The sequence below is a fragment of the Ranitomeya variabilis genome, chromosome 5, assembly GCF_051348905.1.
Source record: "Ranitomeya variabilis isolate aRanVar5 chromosome 5, aRanVar5.hap1, whole genome shotgun sequence".
Lineage (NCBI taxonomy): Eukaryota > Metazoa > Chordata > Amphibia > Anura > Dendrobatidae > Ranitomeya > Ranitomeya variabilis.
Window position 1 is genome coordinate 175,910,501 of NC_135236.1, and position 21,433 is coordinate 175,931,933.

At 43.0% G+C, this 21,433-nt stretch overlaps 1 protein-coding gene across 1 annotated transcript in view; it reads right to left on the minus strand.

Annotated features, from left to right (window-relative positions):
• Positions 1-21,433, minus strand: part of FES (FES proto-oncogene, tyrosine kinase) — a 229,468-nt gene that overhangs the window by 32,036 nt on the left and 175,999 nt on the right. The window contains exon 13 of the mRNA XM_077263560.1: positions 8,100-8,153. Within this exon, the coding sequence (XP_077119675.1) occupies positions 8,100-8,153 (54 nt within the window). The remainder of the gene's footprint in view (positions 1-8,099; positions 8,154-21,433) is intronic.

Here is a 21,433-nt window from a genome sequence, read left to right on the forward strand (position 1 = left end):
TGGGGTGGAGTCCAAAAATGGAGCAGTGCCCAAATAATTATGGTTGGCCAAAAAGGGGCTGCGTCTCAAAAGGGGGTGGAGTCCCTAAAAGGAGTGGTGGCCCTAAAGGAGAAAATAGTCCACAAGGGGGCGATAACCCAAAAGGGGGTGGAGTCCAAAAAGGGGACGGCGACCCAAATAGGGGTGGTGGCCCAAAAAGGGGCGGCGGCGAATGCGCTGTTGAACTGTTGCCGGGTTCAATGTAAGAACAGCGCATGTTCAGAATGTTGTACTGACTTTTCGTCTGACAAGATGTCACAGAGTTGTTCTGTAGAAGTCAATGGAGTGTGCGTGACTGGACTTCTGGACTCAGGGAGCCTGGTGACGCTGGTGAGTGCCACACTCCCGGTCTATCTGATTCCCGGAAGGAAGATGGAAGTCCACTGCGTTCATGGGGTCACTAGGGATTATCCGGTGTCCAGGGTAATCATTGAGACGCCCACTATTATTGCCAGCCATGATGTACCTGTAGTCTCAGACTTGCCATTCCCTGTTGTAATAGGCCAGGACTTTGAAAGGTTTTGGGACTTGTGGGAGCAAAGGGGAGTGTCTGATTGCTCGGAACAGAGACGGAATGACCCTAAGGGAGCCCCACCACAACAGGCGGCTGTAGTGATTCCGAGTGGTGTGATGTGTGAAAAGGAGATAGTGACACCTAAGGTCGATAGTTCAGAGTTCCGGGTGACTGGAAGAAAGTGTGGGTCTGACACCTGTTTAAGTGGGGACATGTTGTTCCAGGATGACAGGGTGAGAAGGGGTGACTCCTGTTCAGACTGTGACTCAAGCGCAAAGGGAAAAGAGTGCAGTAAGGAGGAGCCGAGTAAAAATCACAGATCTTCATCTCGTCGCGGGGGCCGCAGAAAGGCGGGACAGGTTACACCCTCTGAGAAGAGAGATGATGAGGAAGAGACAGGGTCAGGTACAGATCAGGTTACTCTCTTTGATGAGGAGGTCACTTTACCTCTGACAAATCCCAGCACAGAGGTAGGGCTGGAGTTAAAACAGACCTGTAGTAGACCCACATCTGCAATGCCTGGAAAGACTGAAGTGGCTCAGTATGATGAAGTACCTGATGCTGAAGAGATGGAGAACTCTGAAGTTACCAAGAGTCCTGAGGTACCTAAGAGTAAACAGACAGAGAGCCCAGGAGAGACCATAGAGGTCGATGCAGAAACAGGTGGAACTCTGAAGAGGCAGAGTGTGGGTGGGCAAGAGCCCCCGTTTGAAAGTTTAATTAAAGAACTGGTGGTGCGACCTGTGCTGGCCAAAAGAGAGCAGGACCATAACATAGAGCTGCTTAAAGAAACTGTTGAACAAGAAAGGGTCCTGAGGCAAGCAATTGAGCACAAAATGGGTGACCTAGAGAAGGAGGTCGTTGAACTCAGAGGTCACCTATCAGCGTGTCAGGCCATGAATAGGGCCATATTGAAAGATCTGGATGTGCTCAGAATGGAAAAAAAAAAAACACCATAAGAGGAAAGACCTCCACTATTCTAAACAAAAAAACACCAGTATACAGGCAGAGATGCTTACCTGTTCAAGGCCTCCAACAATTGCACTAACCAAGGTACAGCGGACCCAAATTAAGATGGCAAATACACAGGTGCAATAATACCGATAAAGCAGCCACCCTACAATCAGGAATTGGCCGCTTGGTGCACCTGTGCAAACAAATAGTCTGTATGTGGCGTGTTCACACAGGAATGCACAGTATATGGCTCAGAGCCTATTAATGACGCCATATAGCGGGCTCACCATAATGCATCCTGTGTGAACAGAGGCCACAGTGTACAGAGCCATCTAGGGCCCAGCCGCACCCTGGAAAAATATACAGTGCACCAAAAACATAACAATGTATGCAAGGTATTGGTCGATATTATGGCCACAATATTAAAGCTGCCAACCCACGTCAAGGGTCCTTACATATTGGCAGTACTAGTCTAAAAAAAACCACCACAAGCGGCCAATTCCTGATTGTAGGGTGGCTGCTTTATCGGTATTATTGCACCTGTGTATTTGGCATCTTAACTTGGGTCCGCTGTACCTTGGTTAGTGCAATTGTTGGAGGCCTTGAACAGGTAAGCATCTCTGCGTGTATACTGGTGTTTTTTTGTTCTCAGAATGCCTCAAGAAAAGCATCAGCAGGAGCTTCTCCAGAGAGAGGAGGAACGTCGCTGCCTGGCAGAGGAGTTGCCAATGCCCATCTTGGCGAAGGCTCAAGCGGAAGAAAAGACTGAGGAAGAGTTCGTGCTAAAAGCGGAACAAGAGTCACCCGGTCGTGACAGACGTCTTGGTGGAAAGGTCAGAGGCAAAAAGGGAGCCATCTGTCTATGAAGAGAGTGAGACCCCGCTCTTCAAGACCGTGATTGATGTACCCGAAGACATGCGAGAAGCGTGCGCCAGGAAGGGTGTGCATGAGGCATTTAGAAAGGCGGTAGAGGCGTGTAGTGTGCACTGGGCGCCTGAGACTCAGCAATTGGTCATACTGTCGACTAGGGAAGTCACAGTGAAGCGGGTGGCTGTCCTGAGGGATATGCACCTACACTGCCTCCGTACAAAGCAGAAGATCATTTTGAAGAATGATGAAGCCGTTCGACGTTTGGAGCGTGAAAGGAAGGCTCTTAGTCGGCTGGGCTTAGTGGAAGACACAGTCCAAGTACCCAAAGCTCTGGTGGCGAAAGTCATTGGGAAACTTGGGAGAGTGATGCAGGAGATGGTGGATAAATCCGGTCTGAAGAGACTGAGGATACCGGCTGATGAAGAGGTCCAGGTCATGGATGAAGATGGGATGGTTCCGTTCCTGGTTGTCGGATCCAGAGAGAGTCTTAGAAATATCCGCATGCTTCTGGAATATCGCATGGCATACCTAAGGGAGGTAGAGCAGCTGAGACTTGAGAGACTGCAAGTTAATAAACAGCTGCCAGAGAGGCGAAGAACTTTGCGTAAGACCGGAAGTCCTCAAGCTGAAGCTAACAGAGGACATAGAGAAAAGTGGATGGATTCCTCTCCAGGCAATAAAGACCATGGGAGAAGGTGGCCTGATGAAACAGGTAGAAGCAGTGATGCCTCAGTCAGCTCAGGGTTAAGTGACCTAAGCAGGAGATCCTGTAGCAGACGAGAGGACAAGGGTTCAATAACAGGCTCTGACTTAGACAGACGGTTTGACTGTCAGGGACGACTGAGAGGGGTCTCTAGTCGGTTAAGGACAAGTGCCAAGCCCCATGGCTTTAGGCAGAGGGGGGAGGTATGTAGCATGGCTAAAGGGTGGATAGTCGACGGGAGGTATGTATCACAGAGAAGGCTTGTCGCTGTGATGTAACCCGGAGTGTTTTCTGTAATGCACATAAAGCAATAAGGAATTGTTTGGTACATTTGGGTCCGGGTTACGGGTAGCTATGAGAGATGGGAGGGTCTGGCTACCCATATACCTCACCCCTGGGTAAGTGGCATAACCATGCCTGTCTATGTTTGTGTCAGGACCTGTGGTGATGTCACAACCACATGTCTAATCATGTGATGGGTTCTGGGTGTGGTTTCAGGCTACTTAATGGAGGTGTGTTTGGCACATGGGAGTGAGTGTGGGAGTCTGTCATGGTGGACAGATTTCCATGTGTCCAGGGCGGACACTACAGACAGGAGTCTGTGTGTGTGGAGGGGCAAGCCTCCACAGTGAGTTAAGGCTTCAGGACTGAGCCTGAAGGAAAGGACGCTTGTTTCCCTATGCCTGAGCCAAAGGCTATTTGTTTCCTGTTTTTTTTTTTGCTGTGGTTTATGGAGCAATAAACCTTTGAACTTTTGTTGGAATGTGCCTCCTGTTTCCTCCTATGCACCTGAGCGAGTGAATCCCTACAGGTCTTACACTTGGGCTATATGTGAGGCCTCTCACTGAGTCCAGTATGGTGCATCTAGGGGGAAATACCTCAGTAATGCTCCATGTGATGGATGCTATGGTGCACTCAGACGTACAGTACAGCCCCACAGAAGTCATAAATGTAGATTGTAATGAGCTGAAATCAGCCATGTGTGTACAGCTTAAAGGAGCTGTCATGTTCAATGCTTTTGGAGTCCATAGGTTTGTAGACTGATCTTTTACTCACCCTCCCAGGCTCCAGTGCTGCCTCTCCGGCATGGCTCTAGTCTTTGCTGACTGGCTGTAGACGTGACCGCGTCACATTAGCAGCACTCGTAATCCTTATCTAATAGCAGGGCTGCTGTGCTCAGTCATTGTCTGCAGTGGTTCCAAGTGCTATAAACATGGCGTCACCACACAAATACTGGAGCAGCGGCAGAGAGGCAGTGCTGGAACTGGGCAATGTGAATAAAAGCTCAGGTTGATATTTTATCAGTCTGCGAGCCCATGAGCAACAAAGACACGTAACAGGACAACCCCGTTAAGGCTTAGTTCACATGAGAGTATGACAAACTGTCCTTTTACATCATGAAAAAAATGACAATTTTTCATCTGTGTTGTCATCTGTCTGCAATCCGTATGCCATCTGTGTGTCTGTTTCTTCTGTCCACATGCAATATGTTTATCCATTTGTACATGCGTAGGACAACCGTATTTTACAGGAACAATGTAATAAATAATAAAGGACAAATACAGTTTTCTATCTTTATGATTATAATGTATTTGTGTATAATGCATGACTTACAGATGGTAACTGGTATGATAACTTAGGCCGGTTTCACACGTCCAGATAATTCCGGTACCGGAGAAAACGGTACTGGAGTTATCCGTGTGCTCACATGGCACATCAGTGTGGCACACGTGCGGCAGCCGTGTGCAGCCTGAGGACCACATGGACCATGCAGGAGAGACAGTGCTACAATAAGCGCTGTCCCCCCTGCATGTGGTGCTGAAGGCGGCATTCATCTCTTCTCCCCTGCAGGAGAGAAGAGATGAAAAATCAAGTTTTTTTTTTTTTTTTTTTTTTGTTAATAATAAAGTTTGGGGGTCACCTCCCGCCTCCCATCCCCCTCCCAGAGAAATACTTACCCAGCTTCCGCGATGTCTCCACTCTCCTCTCAGCGCCGGCAGCTTGTCCTGTGTGAGCGGTCATGTGGTACCTCTCATTACAGTGATGAATATGCACATATTCATCACTGTAATGAGCGGTACCACATGACCGCTCACACAGGACCAGCTGCCGGCGCTGAGAGGAGACATCGTGGGAGCTGGGTAAGTATTTCTCTGCAAGCGGGCGGGCGCACGGGGATGGGAGGCGGGAGGTGACCCCCAAACTTTATTTTTAATTAAAAAAAAAAACAAAAAAAAAAACTTGATTTTTCATCTCTTCTCTCCTGCAGGGGAGAAGAGATGAATACCGCCTTCAGCACCACACGAAGGGGGGACAGCGCTTACTGTAGCTTTGCGGACCGTGCTGCCGGAGATAAACGGACATGTCTCCGTGTTTTCAACACGGACACACGGTCCATGAAAACACGGAGACATGTGCATAGACCCATTAATTTGAATGGGTCTACGTATGTCAGTGTCTCCGGTACCTGAGAAAACTGTCACTACACGTACCGGAGACACTGACGTGTGACAGAGGCCTTATAATGGGTGAGTCTGATACTGAATATGGATCAGAGTAATGAATGTTGTGATTTTTCCACACAGACCATCAGTGAACTACCACATTGGCTTGCAGTGGTCACCTGAACGAGCTGTTGAGGTAGCAAACACATGAAGACAGATTCCTTTATCTGAGAGCAGCATGATGTAGGGACAGAAATCCTGATTCCAGGATTGTGTTAGTTACTGGGCTGCATGCTGTCATTTTGATAAAATCACTGATTTCTTTGATGCAGATCTCCCAGTTTTCCGAATCCTGATTTTTATATAACCTCATTCACACCACTGATTGAAAGCTTTCTATGTATACTGTATACTGGCAGAAAGCTTGTAATCAATGGTGGGGGCTGGGACACACAGAGCAAAAGAACTACATGGCATGAGACAACTAGTCAACTCGTGATAATCTCCTGCTGATAAAACACTATCATTTTGAATGCATTACTCTGATGTAGTAAATAGTTATCAGCGAACGTGCTCGGATAAGGTGTTATTTGAGCATGGTCGTATGTGTTCCAAATGTCTTCAGCATGCTCGAAAAATATTTTCGACTCCCAGCGGCTGCATGTCTCGTGGCTGTTAGACAGCTGCAACACATGCAGAGATAGCCTGTTTGCTAGACAATCTCTACATCTGTTGCAGCTGTCTAACAGCCGCGAGACATGCAGCTGCGGGGACTCAAACATATTTTTCGGGCACGCCAAAAACACTCAGTTAGCACCCGAGCATGCTGAGATAACACCTTATCTGAGCACGTTCACTCATCACAAGTAACAAACTGATTTATGTGCATTTATGGATGAAGATTGTATACACAGAAGATAGTGAACTCCTTTTTATCATCCATGTAAAGAAACCTAACTGATGAACCTACAATTCCTGAGAAAAGAGCTCAGAAATCACCCCACGTAATAAGCACATCCTTTACACTGATGAGTAATCTCTGGAGGGAATAATGAGAAATGCTCCATCTAGATTAAGGATTGATTACAAAGACTTATGAAAACTAGCTTTTTTAATTAGCAGGAGACTGGAAGAGGAGCATTGCCTATTTTGCCCTCAGCTTTCTGCCTGAGAACATGTGGCAGGTGAGTTTTTTTAGTTTCTTTCACTAGATGGTGCTTTGTGGTGGCCATTTTTGCTGCTGTGCCTGTGGTGAGGTGTGACCTGGGGCTTTGAGGTGCTTTGCCTTGGAGAATGAGTACTGTGGGATAGCCAAATTGCTCCCCCTGCTGATGTGGTATCACTTGGACACTGATTTCTGCATGGTGTCACACCTTTAAGGTTAAGGACGCAAGAAGAGGTTCACCGTGATGTGGCAGTGGCTTCATACAGTCTGATCAGAATGTTAACTAAGAAACTCATGTTCAGTTGTGTTAAATTTTTGCTTAGACGCCATAGATCAATATATGAGTTTTGGATGTGTGGTCAATGTCTTTGCAATCATGACAACTATACAGTTCCCCAAGCAGACTCGCCGCCGTCTCCTCTCCTCCGAAAGTCATTCAGCAGAACTGGGCAGAGATAAAATACCTACGATAAAATACCTTATGATGTATTCACACTGCAGGGCTGGGAATCTGGCGCCTGCGCAGTGGAGCGGGTCTCCGTGCTCCACTTAAGATAGTGCCGAAGACTCGCGAGACTTCGGCACTATCTTCAATGGAGCATGGTGACCCGCTCCACTGCGCAGGCGCCAGATTCCCAGCCCCGCAGTGTGAATACATCATAACACACTGCAGGGCGGGCAGGTAACAGCAGCACAGGAGGAGGCGCACAGACGCAAGAGGGGGGATGATGGATGGCTGGGAGGCGGCTGAAACGGGGAGACCTCATACCTCTGAGGACTCAATACAGGTATGGGGCGCAATTTATAAAAGTCAATATTTCAGTGTTGCTAGGGATCAGAAACATAAGAGCCACCTTCACAGAATGCAGCCTTAGTGCTGCTGCAGGTGGCTCTTTTACTTAAAAACGCCCTGGGGGGGGTGACAAGTTCCTTTTAATAATGTATTCAGTTTGTATTATGAAATTGCTTGACCGATGTCCTGGTCCAGACAGCAGAGGTGCAGACAGCTGGCATTTGCGCTCAGAATTCCGATCACGGCCCCCCATTTAAATGCCCTGGACTATGAATACAAAGTTGTGGCTTACTGCATTAAAGAACATTTACTCAAGCTAGATAAGTAAGATGCTGGGTGGATGGTCGCAGTCCATTATTTCTCTAAGACGATTATACATCTTGGCACTAGCGGGTAGATCTGCTTTGCAGATAATTAATTCTACAATGGACTCCGTAATAAGGTTTACACTTGATAAACTTTTTGATATAACACATTTAATTGAATTCTGTTGTTTTAATTAAGCTTTTGTTTATTTTTTTTTGTTTGCTTTTTCCATCGCAGTGTTATTATCAGCTGCCTCCTATATGATAGATTTTAATGAGTTGGAATCAAATTAAAAAGCTTATGTTACTCACCCGTCCAATCCTTTCTCCTAAGATAACTTCTTCATGCTCCAGCACCCATTTATCCTGTTTAGGAAGAAAAGAAGAAGAAATATTATATTCTAAGTGTAGCAGGAGATACATTGTAGCCCTCCATCTCTGGATCTTACTATTTAATTCTCATCTGGTTTCTCCATGTTTTCATTCCCCCGATGTTTTAAGGGCCGTTGTTAATTATGATTTCAATTTCAGAGTGCAACATTATATATATATATATATATATTGTGGAGACAGAACACAATACAATTAGAAGTAAAACCCATTTTATTACTGTGAATTTTAATGATTATATTCTGCAACCAATGGATTGTGACTCATTGTAATGGGTTATCAGGCAATATTTCTTATGGATCCCTAAAGTAAACTAAGAGATAATGAGCAGAGAAAAAAAATAGATATATAAAGCAAATCTCCAAAAAGATAGTTCAGTACCTAATTTCCCCAATCAGGATTTATTTCCCTCTAAGACAGTGGCATAACTTGAAGCTCATGGGCCCCAATGCAAAAGCTCCAATGTGGCCCCCAATTATTGCAAGTCTTTATTATTAGTAGGCTTTTAATATTGGCCAAAGGAACTTTTTGGCCCCCCTAGACTCTAGAGCCCGGGTGTGACTTCAACCCCTGCATCTATTGTAGTTAAGTCCCTGCTCTTAGGTATTCCCTGTTAAGTTCCTGGGGTAATACAAAACAATTGTGGTTTTTATTGATAAAAAACTGACAATTTTTAATTGGTATCGCTACCCATATGCCATTCTGATACCATCACATGTCTTTTTCTGACATCCGTACATCATCCGATTTTATACAGTTTCCTATGCTTATAAATGCAACTGATCGCTGGTTCCTGTAAAGCATCCCTTTTTATTTTTTTTGTGCTTTCATTGAAATATATACATATATTTCAATGGGAGAGACAAAAATGGATGAGAACAGCATATCCTGCGCTTTGTTTTGTGTGTTTGTTTTTGGAATCTGTATTTCTCTTCTGCAAAAAAAAATAAAGAAAAGATGGAATTTTGGAGATGGGAGATCATGGTAGACTAGAGTTCGTCTTTCGGCACTGATGCAAAATCATGACTACATGTATGCCTTTCACAGGACTGCAGGAAAATTTACATGGTCATTAAAATAGTATTCTATAGACATTATTGTGATTGTCTAGGCTGATATTAAAGAAGTGGACGAAAATACAAATACATTTTCATGCTAAATCCCTATCTATTTAATAATAAAATCTAATCAATTTTCCAACATAATTTAATTAAAATGCCTCTATCCTTCCAACAACACCATCTAAATGTTTTTCTTTTTTTTTACAACTTCATTTTTTATGACAGTTTAATTGATAATCACTGGGATACTAAACTGAAGCATTATCAGGGGACAGAGGGTGCAGTAACCGTCACAGCCCCTGCCCCCGCCATGGAACGAAGCGTCATCAGGGGGCGGAGTCTGCGGTCACTGCCACAGTCCCTGCCCCTTCCATGAAACTAAGCATTATCGGGGGCAGAGGCTGCGGTCACTGTCACAGCCTCTGCCCCTCCATGAAACCAAGCGTCATCAGGTGGTGGAGACGGCGGTCATTGTCACAGCCCCTGCCCCCTCCATGAAACCAAGCATCATCAGGTGGCGGAGGCTGCAGTCACTGCCAAAGCCCCTGCCCCAACCATGGAACGAAGCGTCATCAGGGGGCGGAGGCTGCGGTCACTGTCACAGTCCCTGCCCCTACCATGAACCAAAGCATTATCAGGGGCAGAGGCTGTGGTCACTTTCACAGGCCCTGTCCCCTCCATGAAACCAAGCGTTTTCAGGGGGAAGAGACTGCGGTCACTGCCACAGTCCCTGCAACCTCCATGTAAAGAAGCGTCAATGACCTTCATTGCAGGGGCTGGGTTAGTCCTTGTGCTGCCATTGTGCGATGTGCACAATGACGGTGTGTGAGCACGGCTCAGATCAGTAGTAACGAGTCGGCAACAACTCACACTGTCAGTGTGCATTGTAAGAATACCTGCACTTAGAAGCAGTGAAAAGCAATAAGATAGCGTAGTTAGTGAAGGATAGGGAATTTTTAATTAAAGCATATTCGAAAGTAGATTAGATTGCAGCATGAAATAGGCATTTAGGTCAGGAAAAAAATTATTTGTATTTCAAACCACCCCTTTATTGAACTTAGAATATGTTATCAATATCAGATCAGTTAGGGTCCAACACCCTCCATTGATCAGCAGTTGTCCGCTTCAGCTGTGGATTGATGAAAATAGTGTACGGAGGTGGAGCAGAACAGCGCTGCTCACCTTGTAGTGGCCGTTACTGAGAACTGCAGCACAGAACCATTTACATTAGTGAATGGCCTCTAGATAGCAAGAAGATCTGTTTTGTACTGGCTCCATACATTGTTTATATCTGGCAGCAACCATGGCTAAAAACAGCTGATCTGTGGGGATGCCAGACGTCAGACCCTCACTGATCTGATAGTGATGACCCTATCTCTGGGATAAGTCATCAATATCATTAGCTCAGACAACCCCTTTGGGCTCACAATTTAAGTTTCCTATGTTGACAAAACCTATGTTTCCTATGTTTTTAGGAATATGGGAGAAAAATTCATCACTCGTGAGAAAACAAAGGGAAACTTGTATGTTGTCACATGGGGAATATACAAACTTCATTCAAAAGTTCTCCTTGGTGAGATCTGAACCCACATAGATCACTTTGCGGCACATAACAATCCAATACATTTCCAGAGTAAATTTTAAAATATCTAAGCCTCTGAGGTATTAGTTCAAGATGTCCGTAATTGTGAATCGGCACATCTTCAGCAGCTGAGACTAAATGACATACTTCCCTTTTGTGACAAGTAATAATGACAGTCCGACAATCTGAAACACATTGCAAATGATGCTCGATGCATGCACTCTCTGTGTGTATGAAAACCATCTTATGACTGTAGTTTGTGATGTCTAAAAACAAATACAAAATAAGTTTCTGTGTTTTTTTCCTTATGTCAGCTCTATGTTCTTGGATTTATAATTAGTTTCCAATAGAATTCTGAGGAATTTCATCAGAATAATGCAAAATACAGTGTATCCAAAACTGTGCCTATTCTGATTTAAAAACTCTACCCTTGAATTGCTTCTACTTAAAAAACCAATTTCCTGAATGCTACCAAGGGCATGAAAAGAGATCAGAAGGTTGCATTATTAATGGAATGCATATAAAAATATAATAACAAGCCATATAATATCTCAGAAAAGCATAATGGGATTTCTGCATAATGACAGCAAACGCCTAACTATTACCATGTGGGGAAAGGTAGAAATGCTACAAGAAACATCATATATAATCTTAAAAGGAACCTGTCAGCTGCCTTAGAGCCCCCCCCCACACCAACGCCATGCCTCTACCTCACCCTATTACTACATCCTAACAAGCTCCTTCTTATAATTTAGTGATTACTCTATAATTGTAAAATCAATTTTTAATCCGTACTTGCATTATGCAAATCCGTGAGGACTAGTCTGGTGGGGTGTTGATTTCCCCAGACTAATCTTGCCTTCCATCTACTGTAATAAGCATGCTCTCCGGTGGGCATACTTATAAGATGGTAGGATGGATGCTGAGCACCTCCCAATAAGGGAAGGTGCCTTAAATATCAGACGTATCCCAGATATTAGCTGAGGACGTTTTTAGCAGTGCGCTGGCCCTTTCAGAGGCTGGGAATGCGCATGCCCTAAACACATTCCCAGGAGACCTGCATGCCATGCGCAAGTCCTGGGAAAAAACAGATGTATGCGTAGGTTAACACACCAGCGTCCCTGCAGGGGGGAGGAAGGGGACACGTACAGGGGCGCTGACCCTGCGTTAACACAAATTTGGAACATATCTCTGAAGTAACTGTTACTACAGATGTTAATAGGCAGATTTTTCTTTAACATCAAATCAGGCACATTTAGACCATTAGTCTGTACTTCTATACATGCCGATAAGTTTGTGCTGAAGAAAATATAAATTAACGCAACACAGCGATCCACAATAGTGAAAATCTGCTGAACCAGAAAAAAGAGAGATTTATTTCTTTAGAAAATGGCATTGATAAAACAGTATATCATAAAAACTCAGCAGCCCAGCAAGAGATTTCAACAATCCAACTTGAGTTTCCCTTTCCGGCTTTTAACCAGGCATAGTAAACAAATTACATCATCATCTATAATTTATACTAACCACCCTCCTAGGTATTTAAACAGCACAGAAAAGAAAATCCTAACACAGACAATATGTCAAGTCAATCTGGATAGAATCTATAAGAAGCTTATATTTAAAAATAAATTTCAAAAATGATCAAAATTATACAAAAATTCTAAAAAGAAATATCAATAAATATTTAATTAGAAAATTATATTTAATTTTCGATTGTTTTTTTTTTTTTTTTTTTTTTTTTTTTATAACTTTGTCAAGTCTTCTTAAAATCAAAAATAATTCTTTCCCGATTAAGAATTGTAATAATGCATGTGTATAATTTTTTTTACTGCTGTTTTAAATAATACCAACGACTGAAAGGGTGGTTAGTATAAATGATAGATCATGTCATTTGTTTACCATGCCTGGGAAGAAGACAAAAGGTGGAACTCAGTCGGGCTGCAGAGATCTCTTGCTGGGCTCCTAAGTTCTTATGATTTGCTGTTTTGTCTATGCCATTTTTTAAGTAGAAATAAATCTTGTGCTTCTATTCTGGTTCAGCAGATTGTGGATGGTCACTATTGTCGATCACCGTGTTGTATTCATCTTATTGCAAACAAGCATTAAACGGCTCCTGTGGAAGTGAAGACTACTGATCAATATGTGACTGATTTGATGTAACCCCCCACTGCGTATTAAAGGGAATCTGTCACCCCAAAAATCGTATATGAGCTAGGCCACCGGCATCAGGGGCTTATACTGTAATGCTGTAGATAAGCCCCCGATGTAACCTGAAAGGTAAGAAAAACAGGGGCGGTCCTGGTTCATTTCGGGTCCGATGGGCATCGCGGTCCGGTCGGGGGCCTCCTATCTTCATACGATGACGTCCTCTTCTTGTCTTCCTGCCGTGGCTCCGGTGCAGGCATACTTTGTCTGCCATGTTGAGGGCAGAGCAAAGTACTGCAGTGCGCCTCTCTGAGATTTCCCGGCGCCTGCACACTGCAGTACTTTGCTTTGCCCTCAAGAGGGCAGACAAAGTACACCTGTGCCAGAGCCGCGGCAGGACAAGACAAGAAGAGGACATCATCGTATGAAGATGGTAGGCGCCGGACCTGGTCCGCTACGCCCATCGGACCGGACTGCAGCGGTCGCAGCGATTAGAATTACGAACTTTGACTTTTATGGGGAATCCGATCTTACTAGGTTTTTTCTCTCCTTAATTTTCTCACACAATATTATGCCCTAATCTACTGACACACACTGTGTGATGCCCCCAGCTTCTCAATACAGTATGATGGCCCAAAAGCATGATGGCCACCACTGCCCCCCCACACACAGTATTTTAGCCTGCAGACAGTATAATGGCCCGCACACAGAAAGATGGTCCCCACAGCTCTCCATGCAGGAGGATAACCATCCTACAAGTTTTACTGACAGTACAATGCCCCCACAGCTCCCCACAGCATATGTCTCAACAGTTCCCCAAATATAGTATGATGGCCTGCACATACAGTATGATGAACCCTAGCCCCACTGTTCCAGCAGCCCCATTACAAAGTATGATGATCTCCACAGCCCCCACACAGTATGATGTCCCCACAGCTCCCCACAAAGTATGTCTCAAGAGTTCCCCAAATATGGTATGATGGCCTGCACATACAGCATGACGGACCCTACATGTTCTGGCAGCCCCACTACAATGTATGATGATCTCTACAGCCCCCACACAGTATGATGTCACCACAGCTGTCCCCAAGTACTGATTGATAAAAAATAGTACTCAGCTAGTCCCAATGTGCTGCTCTGCTGTTTACTGTGTATACTGTGCAGCAGGACAGATACAGCGATGTCTTTGTGGCTGCTCCGCCGAAACTCAGAAGCACAGGCTGAATAATGGAAGGGGAGAAGACATTTCACTGTTACACTATTATGTTCAACAGTATCTGCATCCCAAGAATTCAGATACCACTGAAATCGAATTGCCAGGTGAGGGTGTTGGCCGAGTGGTGTGGTACTCCACTGTATCCAGCCCTTGGTTATCCCAGTCCATTCAGGTCTGAAATAAAAGGTTTATTTTCGCTATTTTAAAACAGTAGGAAGGAATACTTATAAAACCAAACACTGATGCATCCATGGTCTTTGCATGAACAGGAAGAGATTACATTTTGACCATCAGAGACAAACCTGACTGCTGAAGGACAATAATTGTCTGCATAGTCCTCTCAGCCAGAGACCATTGGAGGGGCAGTGTTGAGTGCTGAGGAAAGCGGATTCTGAGGGTAAGTATGGCTTTTTTTTACTTTTATAAGCAAGGCTTCCCATTGAGACATTAGCCATTACTACAGAGATATTAAAATTGTCAATCTGTTTATACAGATTTAGTTTAAGGGCTCGATCACACGAACATACAGTGGGTACGGAAAGTATTCAGACCCCTTTAAATTTTTCACTCTTTGTTTCATTGCAGCCATTTGGTAAATTCAAACAAGTTCCTTTTTTTTACATTAATGTACACTCTGCACACCATCTTGACTGAAAAAAAAACAGAAATGTAGAAATTTTTGCAAATTTAATAAAAAAGAAAAACTGAAATATCACATGGTCATAAGTATTTAGACCCTTTGCTCAGACACTCATATTTAAGTCATATGCTGTCCATTTCCTTGTGATCCTCCTTGAGATGGTTCTGCTCCTTCATTGGAGGCCAGCTGTGTTTAATTAAACTGATAGGACTTGATTTGGAAAGGCACACACCTGTATATATAAGACCTCACAGCTCACAGTGCATGTCAGACCAAATGAGAATCATGAGGTCACATGAACTGGCCAAGGAGCTCAGAGACAGAATTATGGCAAGGCACAGATCTGGCCAAGGTTACAACAGAATTTCTACAGTACTCAAGGTTCCTATGAGCACAGTGGCCTCCATAATCCTTAAATGGAAGAAGTTTGGGACCACCAGAAGTCTTCCTAGACCTGGCCGTGCAGCCAAACTAAGAAATCATGGGAGAAGAGCCTTGGTGAGAGCGGTAAAGGAGAACCCCAAGATCAATGTGGCTGAGCTCCTGGGGTGCAGTAGGGAGATGGGAGAAAGTTCCACAAAGTCAACTATCACTGCAGCCCTCCACCAGTCGAGACTTTATGGCAGAGTGGCCCAACGGAAGCCTCTCCTCAATGCAAGACATATGAAAGCCCGCATTGAGTTTGCTTAAAAAACACATGAAGGACTCCCAGACTATGACAAATAAGATTCTCTGGTCTGATGAGATGAAGATAGACCTTTTTGGTGATAATTCTAAGCGGTATGTGTGGAGAAAACTAGGAACTGCTCATCACCTGCCCAATACAATCCCATCAGTGAAACATGGTGGCAGCATCAGGCTATCGGGTGTTTTTCATCTGCAGGGACAGGACGACTGGCTGTCACTGAAGGAAACATGAATGTGGCCAAGTACAGAGATGCTCTGGACCTCAGACTGGGCCGAAGGTTCACCTTCCAACATGACAATGACCCTAAGCACACAGCTAAAATAACAAAGGAGTGGCTTCAGAACAACTCTGTGACCATTCTTGATTGGCCAAGCCAGAGCCCTGACCTAAACCCAATTGAGCATCTCTGGAGAGACCTGAAAATGGCTGTCCACCAACGTTTACCATTCAACCTGACAGAACTGGAGAGGATCTACAGGAAAGAATGGCAGAGGATCCCCAAATCCAGGTGTGAAAAACTTGTTGCATCATTCCCAAGAAGACTCATGGCTGTACTAGCTTAAAAGGTGCTTCTACTCAATACTGAGCAAAGGGTCTGAATACTTATGACCATGTGATATTTCAGTTTTTCTTTTTTAATAAATTTGTAAAAATGTCTACATTTCTGTTTTTTTCATTCAAGATGGGGTGCAGAGTGTACATTAATGAGAAAAAAAAGAACTTTTTTGAATTTACCAAATGGCTTCAATGAAACAAAGAGTGAACAATTTAAAGGGGTCTGAATACTTTCCTTCCCTACTGTATAGCACGACTGAGTGCTATTGGATGGCTCAATGTTATACTATGGGCCAGTGCAGATGTGCAATTTTTTTTTCTCATATCAACTTAGCATGTAAAAAATTCCCAAGAAGTTGCGAGTGCATCCAATAATGGGACTATGAGCACCCATATGTCTATAGGTGCGTGTTGTTTTTGTACAGGGGTCTACAGTTGCTTGTGTTAGCCCGTGGGCAAGTAGGCCAATGTACATGTGCTTTTCACCTTTCACTGGAACAACAAGGATAAACTAATAAAACAATATACAAAAAGTAATTAGGAAGTAAGTTCTTTGCTTGACAGTGAGACACAGTTGTATAAAAATCTTAGATATCTGTATATACACTGTGTTCCAAATTATTATGCAAATTGGATTTAAGTGTGAAAGATTTAATTGTTTTGTTTTTCAAATAAACTCGTGGATGGTATTGTGTCTCAGGGCTCAATGGTTCACTGAAATCAATCTTAAACACATGGGATAATTAGTTTTCCAGGTGATTCTAATTAAAGGAAAACTACTGAAAAATTATGTTCCACATTATTAAGCAGGTCACAGTTTTCAAGTAACATGGGAAAGAAAAGGATCTCTCTGCTGCTGAAAAGCATCAAATAGTGCAATGCCTTGGTGAAGGGATGAAAACATTAGAAATTTCCCGAAAACTTAAGTGTGATCATCGTACTGTTAAGAGATTTGTGGCTGTATCTAAGCACAAATGTGTTTGTGCTGATAAAGGCAGAATGAGGAAGATTTCTGCCAGGCAAGTTCATCGGATTAAGAGAGCAGCTGCTAAAAAGCCATTACAAAGCAGCAAACAGATTGAAAGAGCCTACACCTTGTGCCTCTGGAGTCCCTCGAACCTCAAGGTGTAGGCTCTTTCAAAGGCTTGCTGTGGTGCATAAACCTACTATTTGGCCACCCTTAAACAGTGTTCACAAGCAGAAATGGTTGCATTGGGCCCACACATATATGAAGACTAATTTCCAAACATTCTTGTTTACTATAAGTGTTGAGCAACCCTGGATGGTCCAAATGGATGGAGTAGTGGATGGTTTGTGTATGGCCACTATGTCCCAACAAGGCTGCAACAACAGCAAGGAGGTGGAGGAGTCATGTTTTGGGCTGGAATCATGGAGAAACAGGTGGTAGGGCCCTTTAAGGTTCCTGAAGGTGTGAAAATGACCTCTGCAAAGTATATAGAGTTTCTGACTGACAACTTTCCTCCATGGTATAAAAAGCAGAAACGTGCCTTCAGGAGCAAAATCATCTTCATGCTGCAAGGAAAACCTCTGAGTTATTGGCTGCTATGGGCATAAAAGGAGATAAACTCATGGTGTGGCCACCATCTTCCCCTGACCTCAACCCTATAGAGAACCTTTGGAGTATCATCAAGCAAAAGATCTATGAGGGTGGGAGGCCGTTCACATCAAAACAGCAGCTCTGGGAGGCTATTCTGACTTCATGCAAAGAAATACAAGTAGAAACTCTCCAAAAACTCACAAGTTCAATGGATGCAAGAATTGTGAAGGTGATATCAAAGAAGGGGTCCTATGTTAACATGTAACTTGGCCTGTTAGGATGTTTTGGAGTTAAATAGCTTTTTGTTCAGTGAATGTGACCTCCTAATGCTGCAAATTCAACAAATGAGCATTTTCTGTTCTTTAAAACATATCAAATGTTTAGAAATTCTACTGTGCCTAATAATTAGGAACAGTGCATTCTGAGTTTTTATTCATTTTGGAGATTATACTGTTATCATTGGGAGGTTTATTCAATAAATTTCGATGTATACTCTATTGGGTGATGACTTTTATTAGACTGACTGTCATTTGCACCAACCATTTAGAAAAATCAGAGAAAAATGTCATTTGCATAATAATTTGGAACATAGTGTAATACTTTAGTAACTTTTCTTCTATGTCACTTAAGTCTAATGTTAGAAGATTAATTTTTGTAACTGAAAAGTACAAAATCATTCTAAGGTATAAATCAGAGCCATGAATAAATAGATGTCTGTATTAAATCCAGTGCACTAAAGCTAATCTGTCTCACCCTTGTGTAAAATATTGTTCACATTTAATCACGTCTGCACATCTTTAAATCATTTCAAGATTTCCCTTTGCTACCAATAAATTTTTGTGACATATCCAGCCCGCTGATGTGAAACGCAGTTGTAAGAAGAAGGTGATCTCACCCATATTAAAGCAGAATGAGACATTTCCGTGCAGTAAGACCATTTGTTAAAGGCTCTAACAGCTGTCAGTAAAATGGAATAAGTGAATCTCACATATCGAGTCAGTGAGAAAAAAGAAATAAGAAAACTGAGCAATAGCTAGAGACTAAACCGGAGAAAAGATATCTTAAACATCTAACATTAAAAAGCACCTGTTACAATGAATTTCTGATCACACTTAAAAGACTGGTCAAGAAAATTTAATGTATACAAAAAAAGTGACAGGAATACTGGATACATTTTTTTTATTCGTAAGTCCTGTTTTTTTTGGCCTGTAGGATGACTATAAAATACACCCAAGGTTTAGATATCAGAAAATAGGAAAACATGTTTCCTTCAAATTAAAACTTCCCTGTTAATGTATAGAAGTATAGGGGTCAAAACCACTAATCTTCATGCACTAGGCTACAATATGGAGGTAAAAAAAGAATTTAAAAAAAAAGTGGCCAGTGTGAACATGAGCCTACACGATGCATGTATACCAACTATATTCCAGTTCATCACTTTAGGTTTTTGTTAAATTTTTGTGTACTATGTGCAAATGACGGTGTGGACCCCCTTTTCTTTGAGCTGGATATTACATTCATGTAATTCCTTGCGGGGAGAACATACAAACTCCTTGCAGATGTTGTCCTTGGTGGGATTTGAACCCAGGACTCCAGCGCCACAATACTAACCACTGAGCTACTGTGCTGCCCATTAAAGTGTGTCTGTTTTATTTCAAATAAAGTGTTTTATTCTCAGTGTGTGTTTGTGTGTGTGTGTTTAACTGTTTACTTACAGGTTTAGCAATGGGGTGTCTGGCTCATACCTCATACCTTCATTACTAAATCTAGGGCCTGGTGTCTGACAGCTGCTGACACCAACCCCTAACCCCAATACTGTGATGCGACTGCACCACGGCATCAGGAAGGGCCTGGGCTAGGCGTCAGAATTGGCGCTTCAAATACGACATGTCATTTCTGGGGAAGGCGAGAGCTGGTATTTTTAGCCTAGGATGGTGCAAATAAGCATGAAAAAGAATAAGGAAATTATATCACTAACTTAATTTTTCTTTTTTTTTTCAAATATCTTTATTTAGCTCCAAAAATCATTCTTTGCTGTACAAAAACGCATAAAAAAATCATGCAAAAACACATAAAAAATGCGCATATTTTCCATTGCGTTTTGCTGCTAACAAATTCCTAGAGATGCAGATACGTTAAAGAAATTTCTGCAATCAAATACTCAACGTGTGCATATAGCCTTACAAAACAGTATTCAGCACTTATAGCAAATGTGTCAGCAGAATTTTGCTAAGTAAACTACAGACAGTCTCAAGTTGCCGCTGTTATACTGATTAAATTGATACCTGGTGTGAAGAAATCCGTCTTGTGGTTCTTGTGTATTTAGTGTTACTAGTTTGCAGGTAATGATATGCCCGTGCTCTGTAAGCAGAGTCTTATCTTCCTGCTCTAAGCCAGAGAAACCAAGGAAAGACCTGGTCACAGGCCGCCCCAAAGCACAAACATGTTCCTCATCATAGAGACAGATGGCTTGTGCTTCGGGGCGGCCTGTGGGCAGGCCTTTTTACTTAGCAAAATCCTTCAGACAGGTTTGCTTTAACTTAAAATAATTTACAGTACTGTATATGTTACATCGATAGGAACTCCTCAATAGTACAACACACAGAAAACTAGTAAAAAGACTATCATAAAAATACAGCCATACCTTTATTAGACAAATTTTAAAACCATCTATGGAACAGTCCATAAAGAGGGCTTCAAACCAAGCACAACAATACAAAATAGGTCTAACACTCACAGAACCAAATCATTAATATAGCCAAATGCCTGACTGTGAAAACTTGCTAATTTTTTATCTCGAGGTACAAGCCAAGAACTGGAGTGAAAAGAGCATCATAACTCCAGTGCCAAATTACAGTTAAAGGGAACTTGTGATTTAATTCAGGCCGCCCAAACCACAGGTAGCATAAATCAGAGCTTGGCTGCACAACTGCATCTAGGTATGTTTTTTTCTGAAATACTCTTATAGTTTTAAGAGCAGCCTTCTCACACCGCTCTAGTTGATTGACAGGTCTCTCCAATGTGTGCACAGAGACCTGTCAATCACCTGAAGGGGTGCAAAGAATAGCTGGCTAGGGGCGGTGCCAGACTATATTTTGTCTGAAACACTGGAGCATTTTAGAGAAAAACATACCTGAATGCAATTGTGCAGCCAGGTTCCATAAATTAAGTGACATGTTCCAATTAAATGTAAACACAGTTCTTACTCACAGCGTTTTCCACAGTCCAATGCACTTTTCATGTGTCTGCTTCCTCAGGTGGATGCAAGTCTTGAGGAAGCAGACACATGAAACACATGTTAGGGGCTGTGGCAGGTGTGTCTATGGCTAAGGATTATATCATGGCCGTTGTTACCACTGTATTTTAAGGTGATTAATGTGCATATAGTAAAATAATTATTACAGTATGTGCAAATATTCCTATAGACAATTATACATATATCCACGTATATAAATGGTCACCCGCTGACGAAGGTTCATACCAGAACGCCCGTCAGAGTAGACACCACACTCACAGTCTGAACCATACAGGTATTATGCCTCTTGATCTTTAACCCCCTTCCGACATCAGGCGTAATAGTACACCGATGTCTGACTCCCTCCCTTTGATGTGGGCTCTGGTGGTGAGCCCACATCTTTCCCGGCACATGTCAGCTGTTTTGAACAGCTGACATGTGCCAGGAACAGCCACGTGTGAAATCACTATCCACACGTGGCTATTAACCCATTAAATGCCGCAGTCAAAAGCTGACAGCCGCATTTAAGTCACGTTTCCGGCAACTGTGCTCGAAATCCGCCCACCGGTGACA